This window comes from Schistocerca nitens, chromosome 11 (assembly GCF_023898315.1).
Source record: "Schistocerca nitens isolate TAMUIC-IGC-003100 chromosome 11, iqSchNite1.1, whole genome shotgun sequence".
NCBI classification, from domain to species: Eukaryota; Metazoa; Arthropoda; class Insecta; order Orthoptera; family Acrididae; genus Schistocerca; species Schistocerca nitens.
Genome location: NC_064624.1, coordinates 146,132,294 through 146,153,021, shown reverse-complemented (window position 1 = coordinate 146,153,021; position 20,728 = coordinate 146,132,294). Strand labels below are relative to the sequence as shown.

General features: G+C 44.6%; 1 protein-coding gene across 2 annotated transcripts in view; it reads right to left on the bottom strand.

Moving 5' to 3' along the window:
* The window catches only part of LOC126213152 (poly [ADP-ribose] polymerase tankyrase-2-like), a 50,788-nt gene that overhangs the window by 728 nt on the left and 29,332 nt on the right, over positions 1-20,728 (bottom strand). Inside the window, exon 3 of one of the 2 annotated variants that reach the window (XM_049940775.1) lies at positions 9,287-9,406. The exons of the other annotated variant lie outside the window; for it this stretch is intronic. Within the exon in view, the coding sequence (XP_049796732.1) occupies positions 9,287-9,406 (120 nt within the window). The remainder of the gene's footprint in view (positions 1-9,286; positions 9,407-20,728) is intronic. 2 annotated transcript variants of the gene reach the window in all.

Below are 20,728 nucleotides of genomic sequence, written 5' to 3'. Positions count from 1 at the left end.
CATAGCCTTCACCCACTTTCTACTAAAAATTCCTACATTCCAAATGATTCAGTTGTGGCATTCTCCTATTATTCATTCCGAATAACGATTTCCTTTGACCTCAAGGTATTGTCAACAAATCGTGGAACTCCACTGAAACTTACATTTAATGCAGCTAAGAAGAAATATTACGGAAAGGCAAACCTACGTTTCTAGCATTTGTAGACTTAGAGAAAGCCTTTGACAATGTTGATTTGAAGGTGGCAGGGGTAAAATACAGGGAGCGAAAGGCTATTTACAATTTGTACAGAAACCAGATGGCAGTTATAAGAGTCGAGGGGTATGAAAGGGAAGCAGTGGTTGGGAAGGGAGTGAGACAGGGTTGTAGCCTATCCCCAATGTTATACAATCTGTATATTGAGCAAGCAATAAAGGAAACAAAAGAAAAGTTCGGAGTAGGTATTAAAATTCATGGAGAAGAAATTAAAACTCTGAGGTTCGGCGATAACATTGTAATTATGCCAGAGACAGCAAAGGACTTGGAAGAGCAGTTGAACGGAATGGACAGTGTCTCGAAAGGAGGGTATAAGATGAACATCAACAAAAGCAAAACGAGGATAATGGAATGTAGTCAAATCAAATCGGGTGATGCTGAGGTGATTAGATTAGGAAATGAGACACTTAAAGTAGTAAAGGAGTTTTGGTATTTGGGGAGCAAAATAACTGATGATGGTGGAAGTACAGAGGATATAAAATGTAGACTGGCAATGGCAAGGAAAGCGTTTCTGAAGAAGAAAAATTTGTTAACATCGAGTATAGGTTTAAATGTCAGGAAGTCATTTCTGAAAGTATTTGTATGTAGTGTGGCCATGTATGGAAGTGAAACGTGGACGATAAATAGTTTGGACAAGAGGAGAATAGAAGCTTTCGAAATGTGGTGCTACAGAAGAATGCTGAAGATTAGATGGATAGATCACATAACTAATGAGGAGGTACTGAATAGAATTGGGGAGAAGAGCTTGTGGCGCAACTTGACTAGAAGAAGGGATCGGTTGGTAGGGTATGTTCTGAGACATCGAGGGATCACCAATTTAGTACTGGAGGGCAGCGTGGAGGGTAAAAATCGTAGAGGGAGACCAAGAGATGAATACACTAAGCAGATTCAGAAGGAAGTAGGCTGCAGTATATACTGGGAGATGAAGAAGCTTGCACAGGATAGAGTAGCATGGAGAGCTGCATCAAACCAGTCTCAGGACTGAGGACCACAACAACAACAACAACAACAACAACACTAGCCCTCTGGATTGAGCAATTCCTTATGAAAACAATTACATTTCTACAGATTTAAAGACAGTTTCTTCATATGGCAGAAAAAATGGTCCAGTTGTTTAATTAGCTCCTCGTTGTCACACCATTGCTTCCAATGCAAGAACACTCCTGCTCCAGTGCAACACATGTTCTGCATGGCTGAGTCACTGGAAGTCTATGTTCTGTGTGCTGGATACACATGTTTCTCATTAGAATTGACAGTTAAGAAGAGGAGAAAAAATGGTTCAAATGGCTCTGAGCACTATGGGACTGAACTTCTGAGGTCATCAGTCCCCTAGAACTTAGAACTACTTAAACCAACCTAAGGACATCACACACATCCATGCCCGAGGCAGGATTCGAACCTGCGACTCTAGCGGTCGCGCGATTCCAGACTGTAGCGCCTACAACCACTCGGCCACTCCAGCAGGCTAAGAAGAGGAGAAGTTGATGCCTTAAATCTGTTGCTGAAGCAGACACATACGTTATCTAAAATGAGAGCAGATTCTGCTTTTCATGTTGAGGTTACTGGGACTGGCAGCTACACCAACCTTAGGGGGTGTGTCCATGGTGTAAACCAAGGACAGTTTCCTTCTACAACCTGGGAGACTGTGGCAGGACAGAGTGCACAAAGCAGTTGCTGACTGGCTTTCCTTCCACAGATGTCATCAGGTATGACGAACGAATTGCGGTCTGGTTGAAGAATAATCACGTGTGAATAAGGACACACTCTTAACCCCGTACGAGGGAGTGCTTTAAAATGGTCAAAGTTCTCTATCTTTTATCGTTTTCTCCACAGTTTCCCTGAAAATCTAAGCGGATACGAACTGCATTAAGAGCACTAATTCAGTCCAAAATACTGCAGTGTAAGTAACAATCAAGTTCTACCTATAACTGGTTACTCTGACGTATTATTATATTTAAAAATTCTGAACAAGTAGTAGTGTGAAACAGATAAGCTCATCATGTAGACAGAAAAATACTGAGGACATTATCGAAATAAAATTACTTTGTTTAAAGTTTTTTTTTGCAACTGTTGACAATTTTTTCATATTTTTCATTTTCTGACCAGTTTTTTTCTCTCTCTCGACTGTTGTTAAATATTACAACAATGTTCCATCTGATGATAGCTGTGAGTGACAACAGGCTCATATAAAAATGTCATTGTGCTATCGAACACTGCAACGCTTCACAATTACTAAGTATATGTGGGAATTGCATATATGTCCTAATCCCCTCGCCCCCCTCTCTCTGGCGATCTCTTTTCTCCTCTCTTTGCCATCTGCTCTTCTTCGCTACTCTCTTTGTCCATCTCCTCTTCCTCCCCCCTGTCACTGGCCATTTCCTCCTCCCACTAATCTCCCTCCATCACCTCCACACTCCTCTCTCTGTCCCTCTCTTCCACCCCCCTCTCTGTCATTTCCTCCCCAATCTCCTCTCTGTCCTTCATCTCCTTCCCTCTCTCTCCAACATAGAGCATTCTACACTACTGGCCATTAAAACTGCTACAGCAAGAAGAAACGCACATTTTAAACGGGTATACATTGGACAAATATATTATACTAGAACTGACATGTGATTACATTGTCACGCAATTTGGGTATATAGATCCTGAAAAATCGGTACCCAGAAGAATCACCTCTGACCGTAACAACGACCTTGATACGCCTGGGCATTGAGTCAAACACAGCTTGGATGGCGTGTACAGGTACAGCTGCCCATGCAGCTTCAACACGATACCACATTTCATCGAGAGTAGTGACTGGCGTATTGTGAAAAGCCAGTTGCTCGGCCACCATTGACCAGACGTTTTCAATTGGTGAGAGATCTGGAGAATCTGCTGGCCAGGGCAGCAGTCGAACATTTTCTGTATCCAGAAAGGCCCGTACAGGACCTGCAACATGCGGTCGTGCATTATCCTGCTGAAATGTAGGGTTTCGCAGGGATCGAATGAAGGGTAGAGACACGGGTCGTAACACATCTGAAATGTAACGTCCACTGTTCAAAGTGATGTCAATGCCAACAAGAGGTAACCGAGACATGTAACCAATGGCACCCTGTACCACCAAGCTAGGTGATAACGCCAGTATGGCGATGACGAATACATGCTTCCAATGTGCGTTCACCGCGATGTCGCCAAACACGGATGCAACCATCACGATGCTGTAAACAGAACCTGGATTCACCAGAAAAAAATGACGTTTTGCTATTCGTGCACCCAGGTTCGTCGTTGAGTACACCATCGCAGGCGCTCCTCTCTGTGGATGCAGCGTCAAGGGTAACCGCAACCACGGTCTCCGAGCTGATAGTCCGTGCTGCTTCAAACGTCGTCGAACTGTTCGTGCAGATTGTTGTTTACTTGCAAACGTCCCCATCTGTTGACTCAGGGATCGAGACGTGGCTGCACGATCCGTTACAGCCATGCGGATAAGATGTCTGTCATCTCGACTGCTAGTGATACGAGGCCGCTAGGATCCAGCACGGCGTTCCGTATTACCCTTCTGAAACCACCGATTCCATATTCTGCTAACAAACTTTGGATCTCGACCAACGCGAGCAGCAATGACGCGATACGATAAACGGCCATCGCGATAGGCTACAATCCGACCTTTATTAAAGTCTGAAACGTGACGGTACGCATTTCTCCTCCTTACACGAGGCATCACAACAACGTTTCACGAGGCAACGCCGGTCAACTGCTGTTTGTGTATGAGAAATCGGTTGGAAACTTTCTTTATGTCAGCACTTTGTAGGTGTCGCCACAGGCGCCAACCTTGTGTAAATGCTCTGAAAAGCTAATCATTTGCATATCACAGCATCTTCTTCCTGTCGGTTAAATTTCGCGTCTGTAGCACGTCATGTTTCTGGTGTAGCATTTTTAATGGCCAGTAGAGTAATTGAAACCTCGATCGGGAAATGAGAAGTCACTTGAAATGAATGGCCAAAGTAGTTACAAATCTGTCAGTTGACTATCAGCGAGATATTTTTTCCCATAAAGCCAATTTTCTGCATTTGCTACAACCGGTCGATGATTTGTAAAAAGAAAAGTGAACATTAGGATGGGGTTACGCAGAAACAGCACGATGAATCAAACCCACGACTTACGACACTTGCATAGCCCAAACAGCTGCACGGGATTGTTTACAACTGGCGGGGCACGCAGTGCTGCATACGACTCCATTTCCATCACGTCCGGAAGACTGGGTCATCTGAGCATCACTGGAGATCTGGCTACAAGCACTGCTACCGAAGGTTCTCATATGCATCCTCTGCAGTAAGAAAGCCACAGTCGCCCACTGACTCTGCTCCCTAATTGTTGATATTCGCATATACCATGTGGAAGAGACTTTGATATCAGTGTTTAGAAATCGAAGGTGGAAACGTCAGTGACAAAGAAAGATTGTGTCAGGTCTGGTGGTGTGCTGAGGCATCTTAATGCTGAAGATAATTGTTGTTGTTGTTGTGGTCTTCAGTCCTGAGACTGGTTTGATGCAGCTCTCCATGCTACTCTATCCTGTGCAAGCTTCTTCATCTCCCAGTACCTACTGCAACCTACATCCTTCTGAATCTGCTTAGTGTATTCATCTCTTGGTCTCCCTCTACGATTTTTACCCTCCACGCTGCCCTCCAATGCTAAATTTGTGATCCCTTGATGCCTCAAAACATGTCCTATCAACCGATCCCTTCTTCTAGTCAAGTTGTGCCACAAACTCCTCTTCTCCCCAATCCTATTCAGTACCTCCACATTAGTTATGTGATCTACCCATCTAATCTTCAGCATTCTTCTGTAGCACCACATTTCGAAAGCTTCTATTCTTTTCTTGTCCAAACTGGTTATCGTCCATGTTTCACTTCCATACATGGCTACACTCCATACAAATACTTTCAGAAACGACTTCCTGACACTTAAATCTATACTAGATGTTAACAAATTTCTCTTCTTCAGAAATGATTTCCTTGCCATTGCCAGTCTACATTTTATATCCTCCCTACTTCGACCATCATCAGTTATTTTACTCCCTAAATAGCAAAACTCCTTTACTACTTTAAGTGTCTCATTTCCTAATCTAATTCCCTCAGCATCACCCGATTTAATTTGACTACATTCCATTATCCTCGTTTTGCTTTTGTTGATGTTCATCTTATACCCTCCTTTCAAGACACTGTCCATTCCATTCTACTGCTCTTCCAAGTCCTTTGCTGTCTGTGACAGAATTACAATGTCATCGGCGAACCTCAAAGTTTTTACTTCTTCTCCATGAATTTTAATACCTACCCCGAATTTTTCTTTTGTTTCCTTTACTGCTTGCTCAATATACAGATTGAATAACATCGGGGAGAGGCTACAACCCTGTCTCACTCCCTTCCCAACCACTGCTTCCCTTTCATGCCCCTCGACTCTTATAACTGCCATCTGGTTTCTGTACAAATTGTAAATAGCCTTTCGCTACTTGTATTTTACCCCTGCCACCTTCAGAATTTGAAAGAGAGTACTCCAGTTAACATTGTCAAAAGCTTTCTCTAAGTCTACAAATGCTAGAAACGTAGGTTTGCCTTTTCTTAATCTTTCTTCTAAGATAAGTCGTAAGGTTAGTATTGCCTCACGTGTTCCAACATTTCTACGGAATCCAAACTGATCTTCCCCAAGGTCCGCTTCTACCAGTTTTTCCATTCGTCTGTAAAGAATTCGCATTAGTATTTTGCAGCTGTGACTTATTAAACTGATAGTTCGGTAATTTTCACATCTGTCAACACCTGCTTTCTTTGGGATCGGAATTATTATATTCTTCTTGAAGTCTGTGGGTATTTCGCCTGTCTCATACATCTTGCTCACCAGATGGTAGAGCTGAAGATAGCTGCTTGCAATAAGGAGAAAGACCGGTTTACATCCTCAAAGAGGTATGAATTTTAAAAGGTCACTACATATGTAAAGCTACGAAAAATACATCCAAAAGAAAATCAAGTTATATTTAATCACTCACTTAAAACGAGACATATCGACACTTCTGAGCCGCAAATTAGCTTTTTGTCCTATTTTTGCGTACTCTTCCTAAATAACTTCTTTTATGAAAACCTCCATATACTTATATTCACAATGATTCACTTAATTAATATCTAGTTTTTGTTTAACACCGCTTCATCAAAACCCTGTTTCTACCCACAATTCCTTCAAAACCATTTTATGGGATACATAACCATAATTGACAGCAGAAGCTGTATTACATACAGAAATATACCCGATGTGATCAGAAGTAGCCGCACACCTCCAAAAACATACGTATTTCATACTGGCTGCATTGTGCTGCCACCTACTGCCACGTACTCCATATCAGCTATTTCAGCAGTCATTAGACATCGTGACCAGAATGGGGCGTTCCGCAGAACTCGCGGACTTCGAACATTGTCAAGTGATTTGGTGTCACTCGCGTGATTCGTCTGTACGCGAGATTTCCACACTCCTAAACATCCCTGCGTCCACTGTTTCCGATGTGATGGCGAAGTGGAAACGTGAAGGGACACGTACAGCACAAAAGCGTGCAGGCCGACCTCGTCTCTTGACTGACAGACCTCTGACAGTTGAAGAGGATCGTAATGTGTAATAGGCAGACGTCTATCCAGACCATCACACAGGAATTCTAAACTACATCAGGATCCATTGCAAGTACTATGATAGTTAGCCGTGAGGTGAGAAAAAGTGTGTTTCATGGTCGAGCAGCTGCTCATAAGCAACACATCACGCCGGTAACTGCCAAACAACGCCTCACTTGTTCTAAGGAGCGTAAACATTGGACTATTGAAGAATGGAAAAGCGTATGGAGTGACGAATCACGGTACATAATGTGGTGATCCGATGGCAGGGTGTGGGTATGGTGAATGCCCGGTGAACATCATCTGCCAGCGTGTGTAGTGCGAACAGAAAAATTCGGAGGCGGTGGTGTTATGGGGTGGTCGTGTTGTTCATGGAGGGGATTGCACCCCTCGTTGTTTTACGTTGCACTATCACAGCACAGGCCTACACTGATGTTTTCTGTTGCTTCCCACTGTTGAGCAATTCGGGGATGACGATTGCATCTTTCAGCACGATCGAGCACCTGTTCATAATACACGGTCTGTGGCGGAGTGATTACGTAACAATAACATCCCTGTAATGGACTGGCCTGCACAGAATCCTGACCTGAATCCTACAGCACACCTTTGGGATATTTTGGAATGCCTCAACGACCGACATCTATACCTCAGTGCAGCACTCCATGAAGAATGGGCTGCCATTCCCCAAGAAACCTTCCAGCACCAGATTGAACGTATGCCTGCGAAAGTGGAAGCTGTCCTCGAGGCTAAGGGTGGGCCAGCACCATACTGAATTCCAGCATTCCCGATGGTGGGCGCCACGAACTTGTAACTCATTTTCAATCAGGGGTCCTAATACTTTTGATCACAAAGTGTATAAACCAAAGGCTAAGTTTCGCCTGGTGCATGTTCCATATAACTACATATGAATGAGTCTGAACTAAACCTAATGTTCACTGTGAACCTTTTTCAGATGTATTTCTCTCTTGTGCACTCCCAGTCAAACATTAAATGTCGCCATTGTTGTTCGTTGTTGTGGTCTTCAGTCCTGAGACTGGTTTGATGCCGCTCTCCATGCTACTCTATCCTGTGCAAGCTTCTTCATCTCCCAGTACCTACTGCAGCCTACATCCTCCTGAATCTGCTTAGTGTATTCATCTCTTGGTCCCCCTCTACGATTTTTACCCTCCACGCTGCCCTCCAGTACCAAATTGGTGATCCCTTGATGCCTCAGAATGTGTCCTACCAACCGATCCCTTCTTCTAGTCCACTTGTGCCACAAACTCCTCCCCAATTCTTTTCAATACCTCCTCATTAGTTATGTGATCTACCCATCTAATCTTCAGCATTCTTCTGTGGCACGACATTCCGAAAGCTTCTATTCTCTTCTTGTCCAAACTATTTATCGTCCATGTTTCACTTCCATACGTGGCTACACTCAATACAAATACTTTCAGAAACAACTTCCTTACACTTAAATCAATACTCAATGTTAACAAATTTCTCTTCTTCAGAAACGCTTTCCTTGCCATTGCCAGTCTACATTTTATATCCTCTCTACTTCGACCATCATCAGTTATTTTGCTCCCCAAATAGCTAAACTCCTTTACTACTTCAAGTGTCTCATTTCCTAATCTAATTCCCTCAGCATCACCCGACTTAATTCGACTACATTCCATTATCCTCGTCTTGCTTTTGTTGATGTTTATCTTATACCCTCCTTTCAAGACACTGTCCATTCCGTTCAACTGCTCTTCCAAGTCCTTTGCTGTATCTGACGGAATTACAATGTCATCGGCGAACCTCAAAGTTCTTATTTCTTCTCCATTGATTTTAATACCTACTCCAAACTTTTCTTTTGTTTCGTTTATTGCTTGCTCAATATACAGATTGAATAACATCGAGGAGAGGCTACAACCCTGTCTCACTCCCTTCCCAACCACTGCTTCCCTCGAGTCTTATAACTGCCACCTGGTTTCTGTACAAATTGTAAATAGCCTTTCGCTGCCTGTATTTTACCCCTGCCACCTTCAGAATTTGAAAGAGAGTATTCCAGTTAACATTGTCAAAAGCTTTCTCTAAGTCTACGAATGCTAGAAACGTAGATTTGCCTTTCCTTAATCTTTCTTCTAAGATAAGTCGTAGGGTTAGTGTTGCCTCACGTGTTCCAACATTTCTACGGAATCCAAACTGATGTTCCCCGAGGTCAGCTTCTACCAGTTTTTCCATTCGTCTGTAAAGAAATCGCGTTAGTAATCGCCATATCAGAACTTACCTGTTACTTACCTGTTACCTGTGACTGTTACCTTTGCTTTCTCCGAAAAGACAAACAGAAGGCAAGTTCGATTTTTTTCACTATTACACTTGTTTAAGACGTGAGTAAGTTGTGCTGTGAGTGCAGAAGCCGTGCTGTTGCTGTTGGGCAACTCACCGCAAGCGAGAGACGGTGGCCTCGTCAGGCGGTGGAGTTTGGCCGGGAGCCGTGGTGGGCGCAGCCGCCGCCGGGGTCCGGCCGCGGTCGCTCTGGCCCTTTCTGGTGGTGGCTGGCGCGCTGCACACAGAGAGAGAGAATCGCTGCGTGGGCGAGCGTGCTCACACGGGGGCCGGGCGGCTGCTTACTACGGGCATTAAGGCTGTCGGATTGTCTACGATAACGCACACAGAAACTGGTATAGGCATTCGCATTCAAATACAGAGATACGTAAACAGGCGCTGCTGTCGACAACGCCTGTATAACACGACAAGTGTCTGGCGCAGTTGTTAGATCTGTTACTGCTATTAAAAAGGGAGTGTTTGGACTCTGCTACTCACTCCAACTGCCATCTAGTGGCAGCTTCAAACTGGGCAGGTCAGACTGTCCAGTATAGTCTGCTCCCTGTCAGAAGAACTTGCAACCTTCATGTGGAAGTGGATCTCCCAGGTCCTTTGTTCGCGCCGGTAGGATTAGCCGTTGTAACGGCCGGGCAGGTAGCTGCGAGACCCCGTAGCGGGCGGGCGTGTATGTCTTCCAGCTAAGCCAGGAGCCGCAGTTGGCGCGCTTCCTGTGCAAGTTGTAAAGTTAAATGTAATAAATACTTACAACAGACAACTTGTTCCGTCTAGTTATTGTAAGTGGAAACAAGGGGAGGACAGTAAGTCCTCTCGCACTATACTCTCACACTCCAATGTGCCATCACAAATACCGGAAAATAGGTCCGCGCGAACGTAAATTCCGCGTGGTCACTGTATCCGGCCCGGAGGACCAAAAAATGTGCGCGCGGGCTCTTCCTCCCGTGGTGGAACATTGGAGTGTGAATGTATAGTGCGAGAGGACTTACTGTCCTCCCCTTGTTTCCACTCACAATAACTAGATGGAACAAGTTGTCTGTTGTAAGTATTTATTACGTTAAACTTTACAACTTGCACAGGCAGCGTGCCAACTGCGGCTCCTGGCTTAGCTGGGAGACATACACGCCCGCCCGCTACGGGGTCTCGCAGCTACCCGCCCGGCCGTTACAACGGCTAATCCTACCTGCGCGAACAAAGGACCTGGGAGATCCACTGCCGCACGTAGGTTGCAAGTTCTTCTGACAGGGAGCAGACTATACTAGACAGTCTGACCTGACCAGTTTGAAGCTGCCACTAGATGGCAGTTGGAGTGAGTAGCAGAGTCCAAACAGGGAGGTTATCAAGATTTAACCCTAGGACGCCTAAGGCGGGTGTTCTTTGAACCCACAATTTTTTTATGTCCCCTGCTTTTGCCCAAGTAACTTTCATACTACATATTCCCTTAGAGTTATGTTTGTTGGCTATTTTATGAAACGTTAGCGTCAATATATTTTATAGAAAATTCTTGCTTTGAAAGAAAAAATAAATAAACTTATTATGGGTCCAAACAACCCCCTCCCCCCTTAGGCTTCCATGCTATAGAAAATTTCCCTTAGTAAGATTTCGTATTTCTCATCTCTACAACAATGCAAGTTGGTTTCTTGTTGGTTGGTATTTTTGATATTCACAACAATCGCTTTACTTTCAGAGGAAGTGATTGTTGATGTCAGTCAGTTGTTATTTATCTTGTAAACTTGCAGTGAGTTAGTGCAGTTCCCAACACGTAGGCCTCCAGTAACGTAGGTGTCCTACACAGGAAAAACGAAACCAAGTAAAAACTTACTTGTTGTCAACAATGCACCAAGATAAAGGCACTGTTGGAGGAGAGAAGAATAAAACCGAGATAAATGCATGTTATAATTCTACTAAAGGTGGAACTGATACCATTGATAAAATGGCGCGCGTGTACACCTGCTAGAGGGGAACAAAGAGATGGCCTCTATCTGTATTTTACTCTCTCATCGACATTTGTGCTATCAATGCAACCACCATTTGCATCCAGCAACATCCAAGATGGAATGAAAAGAAACACAGCAAATGGAAACTTTATCTTCTGCAAGCTGGGATAGAACTAATGAAATTCCAGGTAGAAGAAAGAAGTGCCAATGCAAGAGGGTTATCTAACCAAATTGCTCAATCAGTGGAGACTATTCTACAAAATAAAATCAAAGAAGTGACAACAGAAGCACGTCAGCCTCCTGCAGGGAAAGGTCGGTGCCATATTTGTGTAAGAAAAGCTAAAACAAGGAAGCAGAAGTTCAAGAAGCTGAGTAAACCAAAACAGTATTGCGGACAGTGTCATAAACATGTGTGTAACACACATTCAGAAAAAATTGTGAAGTGTGTCTCTTGCCTTGAAGTTGAGGACTCAGAGTAGTCTATTGTATATGAACACATCTGTATTTTGTATTGTAATATGTCATATTCACTCAGTCCAATATTTATAACAATTTACAACATTTATAAACCGATGCCTTAGTTAAAATATATAAACCATTTTGAAAGTTGTAATTTTTCGACAGTAAACTTATTTAATACGTGTGGGCTCGCCGAAACCCCCCCCTAGGGCATCCAAGTTAGAAGAAAAGGCTTGGGCGCCGGCCGCGGTGGTCTCGCGGTTCTAGGCGCGCAGTCCGGAACCGTGCGACTGCTACGGTCGCAGGTTCGAATCCTGCCTCGGGCATGGATGTGTGTGATGTCCTTAGGTTAGTTAGGTTTAAGTAGTTCTAAGTTCTAGGGGACTGATGACCACAGCAGTTGAGTCCCATAGTGCTCAGAGCCATTTGAACCATTTTTTGAAAAGGCTTGGGCGTCCTAGAGTTAAGTGAGTTTGGACGTGGTATTATAGTCGGCGCACGAGCGATGGGACACAACATCTCCGAGGTAGCGATGGAGTGGGGATATCGTGAACATCAGGAATCCGTTACAACATCAAATCTTTGATATCGCTGCAGCCGGAAAAAGTACTTGCAAGAACGAGACCAACGACGAATGAATCGTTCAGCGTGACAGAAGTGCAGCCCTTCCGCAAGTTGCTGCAGATTCAATGTTGGGCTATCAAGAAGTGTCAGCGTGCGAACCGTTCACTGAAACACAGGGAGAGCGGGGAAATACCGTGCACGTAAGCCATTTTTCAAATATTTCGTATTTTTCGAACTCAATTGAAATGCTGAACACCTTTTTTTTGGGCAAGAAATCAATGCCCCACACGTTAATGGCTTCATATTTGCTATATTAAATCATTTTACGTTCCTACAGCTGTTTTACAAAAGTGTCACGTTGCACGGTATTACCCCGAGGGGTGGGGTAATACCGCGCAATATACGAGGGCTATCCACAAAGTACATTACGTTTTGGAATTAAAAATAAATAAAGTATTGGAAATTATTTTTAATTATATACAGATGAAAGCTACACTTAAATACTACTTTTCTACATAGTTGCCATTTAAATTAAGGCACTTATCGTAGCGATGGACGAGCTTGGAAATTCCTTCGTCGTAAAATTCGACCGCCTGCGCTTTCAACCACGTAGTTACCTCTTATTTTGGGACAGAAAAGGTGTGATTTTTGTGGATTTCCTGGAAAGACGCACTACAATAAACTCTCAAAGGTATTGCGAAACTCTGCACAACCTCAGGAGAGCAATACAAAACAAGCGCAGGGGAAAGGTGGGCTCAAAGATCTCGCCGATTCACGACAACGCCCGGGCCCACACGGCAAATGCCACTCGTGAAGTTCTCGAATCTTTTAAGTGGGAGTTGTTTCCTCATCCGCCGTACAGTCCCGACCTGCCACCGAGCGACTTCCACTTATTCCCAGCAATGAAGGAGTGGTTGGCTATGCAGCGTTTTGATGACGACGCACAGCTTCAAGAAGAGGTAACCACGTGGTTGAAGGCGCAGGCGGCCGAATTTTACGACGAAGGAATTTCCGAGCTCGTCCATCGCTACGATAAGTGCCTTAATTTAAATGGCAACTATGTAGAAAAGTAGTATTTAAGTGTGGCTTTCATCTGTATATAATAAAAAAAATTTCCAATACTTTATTTATTTTTAATTCCAAAACGTAATGTACTTTGTGGATAGCCCTCGTATCTTATGATACAGCATAGCACATAAAATGACAAAAACTCTGCAAAAGTAAATCAAATTAAGAAACTCGAAATTCAGAATTTATGTAGAACTGAAAAACATAAATTTTACAACTTATTAAAGTTTCTAAAGACAGAAAATCCTTTTACTGGTAAAACAAAATTATTGGATTATGGTGTCAACTTGTCTCTGAACACATTTATCCCCTGTTTTAATGGCAGTAGTCGCAAATATAGTTTTCAGCTGTTACTTTAGAGCAATCTCCTGTTTTTAGCCTATCTCTTAAAGTAGAAAGATGTATTCCGTACATTCTTGCAGCTACTCTGTTTGGCTTTGCATTTTCTACAACATTGTGGAGTGCGAAATTCATTTCATGTTCCGTCCACCCTTTGCCCCTTTCTGTGGTTCTGGCTTTGTTTCTCACCATTTGTGATTAAAAAGAAGAAAGAAAACTTGTAAGATGACACACATACGCACACACTTCCAAATATATAGTTCACGAAAACACCAAAAGAAATTACCATATGGGGCAATACCGTTCACCACGGGGCAATACCCTGCATCGGCACGGTATTGCCCCGAGACAACATGACTCGCCATTGTAAATTCTAACCCAACAATCAGGAAATTTAACGTCTAACATTTGATGTTTAAAAGAAGATCAAGAAATGCATAATTATTTAGACCTACTTTAAATATTGTTGCTATTAACATACACTCCTGGAAATTGAAATAAGAACACCGTGAATTCATTGTCCCAGGAAGGGGAAACTTTATTGACACATTCCTGGGGTCAGATACATCACATGATCACACTGACAGAACCACAGGCACATAGACACAGGCAACAGAGCATGCACAATGTCGGCACTAGTACAGTGTATATCCGCCTTTCGCAGCAATGCAGGCTGCTATTCTCCCATGGAGACGATCGTAGAGATGCTGGATGTAGTCCTGTGGAACGGCTTGCCATGCCATTTCCACCTGGCGCCTCAGTTGGACCAGCGTTCGTGCTGGACGTGCAGACCGCGTGAGACGACGCTTCATCCAGTCCCAAACATGCTCAATGGGGGACAGATCCGGAGATCTTGCTGGCCAGGGTAGTTGACTTACACCTTCTAGAGCACGTTGGGTGGCACGGGATACATGCTGTTGGAACAGCAAGTCCCTTGCCGGTCTAGGAATGGTAGAACGATGGGTTCGATGACGGTTTGGATGTACCGTGCACTATTCAGTGTCCCCTCGACGATCACCAGTGGTGTACGGCCAGTGTAGGAGATCGCTCCCCACACCATGATGCCGGGTGTTGGCCCTGTGTGCCTCGGTCGTCTGCAGTCCTGATTGTGGCGCTCACCTGCACGGCGCCAAACACGCATACGACCATCATTGGCACCAAGGCAGAAGCGACTCTCATCGCTGAAGACGACACGTCTCCATTCGTCCCTCCATTCACGCCTGTCGCGACACCACTGGAGGCGGGCTGCACGATGTTGGGGCGTGAGCGGAAGACGGCCTAACGGTGTGCGGGACCATAGCCCAGCTTCATGGAGACGGTTGCGAATGGTCCTCGCCGATACCCCAGGAGCAACAGTGTCCCTAATTTGCTGGGAAGTGGCGGTGCGGTCCCCTACGGCACTGCGTAGGATCCTACGGTCTTGGCGTGCATCCGTGCGCTGCTGCGGTCCGGTCCCAGGTCGACGGGCACGTGCACCTTCCGCCGACCACTGGCGACAACATCGATGTACTGTGGAGACCTCACGCCCCACGTGTTGAGCAATTCGGCGGTACGTCCACCCGGCCTCCCGCATGCCCACTATACGCCCTCGCTCAAAGTCCGTCAACTGCACATACGGTTCATGTCCACGCTGTCGCGGCATGCTACCAGTGTTAAAGACTGCGATGGAGCTCCGTATGCCACGGCAAACTGGCTGACACTGACGGCGGCGGTGTACAAATGCTGCGCAGCTAGCGCCATTCGACGGCCAACACCGCGGTTCCTGGTGTGTCCGCTGTGCCGTGCGTGTGATCATTGCTTGTACAGCCCTCTCGCAGTGTCCGGAGCAAGTATGGTGGGTCTGACACACCGGTGTCAATGTGTTCTTTTTTCCATTTCCAGGAATGTATTTCGCTCACCTCTAGATCTTTAGATTGTATAAGAAAACAGTCGAAATCAGTTAAAACCGATGGTCGAAGACGTCTGCGTCGTTGAACGATATAGACCCCTCTGTATCTGATTATAGTTACTTCCGCTATGTGGCAGCACCGTGCAGCGCTCTTTGCGCTCTCTGGGAAACTGGATAAAGCGGTGCACGGTATTACCCCGCTGTACGGCATTGCCCCGCTCTCACCTAATCGATATTGGCTTCCGGAGTGGAAGGCCCACCCGTGTTCCCTTGATGACTGCACAACGCAAAGTTTTATGCCTCGCCTGCGCCCGTCAATGGCGAAACTGGACCCTTGATGACTGGAAACATACTACCTCATATTGTATCGAGCGGGTGGACTTGTACGGGTATGGAGATAACCTCGTAAATCCGTGAACCCTGCATGTCATCAGAGGACTGTTCAAGCCGGTGGAAGCTCTATAATGGTGTGGGGCGCGTGCAGCTGGAGTGATATGAGACCCCTGATACGTCTAGATACGGCTCTGACAGGTGACACACACAATAGTATCCTGTCTGATCACCTCCATCCATTCATGCATTTCATCAGACTTGGGCATTTCCAGCAGGACAATGCGACCCCCACACGTCCAGAATAGGAACACTCTTCTGAGTTTAAACATTTCCGCTGACCACCCAACTCCCAAGAGGTGAACACTATTGAGCACATCTGGGATGCCTTGCAACGTGCTGTTCACAAGAGATTTCCACCCCCTCGTACGGTTTTATGGACAGCCCTGCAGGATTCCTGGTGTCAGTTCCCTCCACCATTAGCCGAGTCCCTACCACGTCGCGTTGTGGCATCTCTGCGGCTCTTAGGGGGCCTACATGATATTAGGCAGGTGTACCAGTATCTTTGGCCCTTGAGTGTAGAACACACACTGTCAACGAGAATGACTTGTCAGTTAACATGAATGAATTACCAATGAATTAATGGCTGCTCCTCTTACACTCCGCATTAGCATAACTTAGTATGCTGAGCAACAGATTGTTCAAAATGAAGCAGTAACTATAGGGAAGTGTATTGACGAACAATATTTCTGGTCTGGCAGGACATTCATAGGACAGGACAGTTCAGATACGTCACTCTCACAATATTGTCACAGAAATTAAAATGGTTGTGTTACACATTAAGTCTACTTAATGTAAAACTATGATCATCGCACACTGTTCAAAGTATCTGCTGATCATGTCTTAGGAACTGAACTATAAGACGCGCAGACAATAAATGGGACTACAGCAAGTTTTCATATTAACAGGAGAGGTGATTCAGAGTAGAGAGATAAGGGTACCATTCCTGATACCTTTACCAATAACCGATCACAGCCACACACACTCAGTTGCACAGGAAAGTGTGCGGCACAATTTTAGACGTAACGTTCGCAGCGACATCTCTCGTAGTGGTCTCGAATCTGTAATCAATGAGCTTTTGCACAGTGTACACATAAACAGAGTTGAATGTTTTGTTTTGTCGGTTGCAGTTTAAAATGAATGCAAAATACCTGAAGCGTGGCGACGCAGAGTCCTTGTAAATCATCCAAAGTGACCAAAGCTATCATATGGAGCTGCTGCTAAGATCCTTAGAAAGTCAAAGACATTCGTTGCAAATGGGATCAAACGGTATTTAGAGGTTGGAAACGTGAATAATTTACTGGAGAAAGCGCTAAGGTCCCAAGCTATAATTGATAATGGCGACGCTTGGTTTAAGTATTAGGTAATTGTGCAGTTGGTAATAACATCTATTTTCATGTAAACATACATTTATAATGTTGTTGTTGTGGTCTTCAGTCCTGAGACTGGTTTGATGCAGCTCTCCACGCTACCCTATCCTGTGCAAGCTTCTTCATCTCCCAGTACTTACTGCAACCCACATCCTTCTGAATCTGCTTAGTGTATTCATCTCTTGGCCTCCCTCTACGATTTTTACCCTCCACGCTGCCCTCCAATGCTAAATTTGTGATCCCTTGATGCCTCAGAACATGTCCTACTAACCGGTCCCTTCTTTTTGTCAAGTTGTGCCACACACTCCTCTTCTCCCCAATTCTATTCAATACTTCATCATTAGTTACGTGATCTACCCATCTAATCTTTATAATAGTGCCTTTTATTTCAAGTAGATGACGGTGTACACTTTATTGTGGAACTGACTGTGGTTCCAGTTGCTGCCATATTATGAGAAGGAACAGTTGGGCGCCAACTGAGTGTGTGTGCTTAAACAGGAAGAGCTATTGGAATGTTGGCTGAGTGGCTGAAAGTGATGGTTAGAGTGTAGCCTCAGTCTCAGAGCAAATTAATGTCGTTGCGTGATAAATATTCTGAAAAGAAAAGCGAACAAAGGAAGTGATTAAGCAAATGGAGAAGAAATTATTTTGTTCGTCGAGTAAGCCAGAGAGACAGTCACATCATTCTCGGTATAATTTTGGAAGGTGTTGCTTTTTCATTATGGCGAGACGGAATCAGTGCTGTGAGTCTGTCCGAGAAGGAATGGAGACCATTTACTTCCTACAAGAATTGATAAACTGGGTTTCCACTGAGTAACTTTTATCTCTCCAGTTCTGTTCTTGAATATACAGGGCTATTACAAATGACTGAAGCGATTTCATAAATTCACTGTAGCTCCATTCATTGACATATGGTCACGACACACTACAGATACGTAGAAAAACTCAAAGTTTTGTTCGGCTGAAGCCGCACTTCAGGTTTCTGCCGCCAGAGCGCTCGAGAGCGCAGAGACAAAATGGCGACAGGAGCCGAGAAAGCGTATGTCGTGCTTGAAATGCACTCACATCAGTCAGTCATAACAGTGCAACGACGCTTCAGGACGAAGTTCAACAAAGATCCACCAACTGCTAACTCCATTCGGCGATGGTATGCGCAGTTTAAAGCTTCTGGATGCCTCTGTAAGGGGAAATCGACGGGTCGGCCTGCAGTGAGCGAAGAAACGGTTGAACGCGTGCGGGCAAGTTTCACGCGTAGCCCGCGGAAGTCGACGAATAAAGCAAGCAGGGAGCTAAACGCACCACAGCCGACGGTTTGGAAAATCTTACGGAAAAGGCTACAGCAGAAGCCTTACCGTTTACAATTGCTACAAGCCCTGACACCCGATGACAAAGTCAAACGCTTTGAATTTTCGGCGCGGTTGCAACAGCTCATGGAAGAGGATGCGTTCAGTGCGAAACTTGTTTTCAGTGATGAAGCAACATTTTTTCTTAATGGTGAAGTGAACAGATACAATGTGCGAATCTGGGCGGTAGAGAATCCTCACGCATTCATGCAGCAAATTCGCAATTCACCAAAAGTTAACATGTTTTGTGCAATCTCACGGTTTAAAGTTTACGGCCCCTTTTTCTTCTGCGAAAAAAACGTTACAGGACACGTGTATCTGGACATGCTGTAAAATTGGCTCATGCCACAACTGGAGACCGACCACGCCGACTTCATCTTTCAACAGGATGGTGCTCCACCGCACTTCCATCATGATGTTCGGCATTTCTTAAACAGGAGATTGGAAAACCGATGCATCGGTCGTGGTGGAGATCATGATCAACAATTCCTGTCATGGCCTCCACGCTCTCCCGACTTAACCCCATGCAATTTCTTTCTGTGGGGTTATGTGAAATATTCAGTGTTTAAACCTCCTCTACCAGGAAACGTGCCAGAACTGCGAGCTCGCATCAACGATGCTTTCGAACTCATTGATGGGGACATGCTGCGCCGAGTGTGGGAGGAACTTGATTATCGGCTTGATGTCTGTCGAATCACTAAAGGGGCACATATCGAACATTTGTGAATGCCTAAAAAAACTTTTTTTGTATGTGTGTGCAAAGCACTGTGAAAATATCACAAATAATAAAGTTATTGTAGAGCTGTGAAATCGCTTCAATCATTTGTAATAACCCTGTACTCGTAGACCCCTCTAGGCATAGGAAGCAGTGCGCACTTCGGTTCAGACCCGCGGTAGAACTCAATACCCGTCTACATATCTATTCTACCCATCACTCCTTTTTTTCTCATTTGTACGACTGCAAAGAGAATAAACATTAAAATAAAATAGACACCGGGTATGTATGTCACAGATGTCTTTAACGAATTGACGCCATCTTTGGATAAGTTAGCTGAAACGTGAAATGAACGTGTTCTTCTGTGGAGAACTGCACACATATTACCATACGAAAAACTCTGTTCTTCGGTGATGAAACTGTGGGCAGAAGTAGAAATGAGAAATGAGCGGATATTAATTAAATTTCGTTTAATGAAAGAAAGATCAAATTTTGCAAGAAGAACTTTAGCCAATCTGACTTTGCCAGAATGAACTGTGATAATTTACTAGTAAGAAGTCTGCATATGATGGGTAAAAAGCCAGTAATTTTCGGTGCAGAATTAATAGTGCACATTGAGTAAAGACGATATGCCAAAAAAGTTAATTAGGAACGATGGACGCAAATGATAACTAATCGTATGTGGGAAGTATTTTATCGTATGTGGGAAGTATTTTCATCGCACCTGGATGTACACAAGAAAGAAGAGTTGAAGCAGAATCATGTCGCATCACATCGCAGCTTCTGCACTATGCATCAGCGGCCAAATCAATGCCACAAGCAGACAAAGTTAAGCATGGACACAGTTGGGCAAAGGGCATAATATTGGTTCAAATGGCTCTGAGCACTATGGGACTCAACTGCTGAGGTCATAAGTCCCCTAGAACTTAGAACTACTTAAACCTAACTAACCTAAGGACATCACACACATCCACGCCCGAAGCAGGATTCGAACCTGCGACCGTAGCGGTCGCGCGGTGCCAGACTGTAGCGCCAGAACCGCTCGGCCACCAGCGGCCGGCGGCATAATATTGCATGAGGCTGTATTGGTGTTAAGCATGATCAGTAGCGTTGATGGTGTACTGCAATTTTTAAAAACTACATTGTAAGGAGTAATTTACTGGGCTGTGTTGGGACCCATTTTTATGGCGTATAGAAAGAAACTGAAGATTGGCAGCTAAGAGAAGACAGAGTATGGCGAATGTAGCCTTAATTAGTGTTAAGGACACAACATGAATATTAGTAGATTCAAGCACTAATTTAGTACAGCGTGTAAACTTTTGGATGGCAGACCTCTCCCTAGTCCTGAATCGGTAGAAGTCGGTAAACGTCGGGAGGCTTCGGTAGGCACGCAGTTTCGACTGCTGCCAATATTACGTAGCTGACTGTGCTGGACACGGCAGCCATTGTCGTGTGCTTCGTTATTGTTTTGC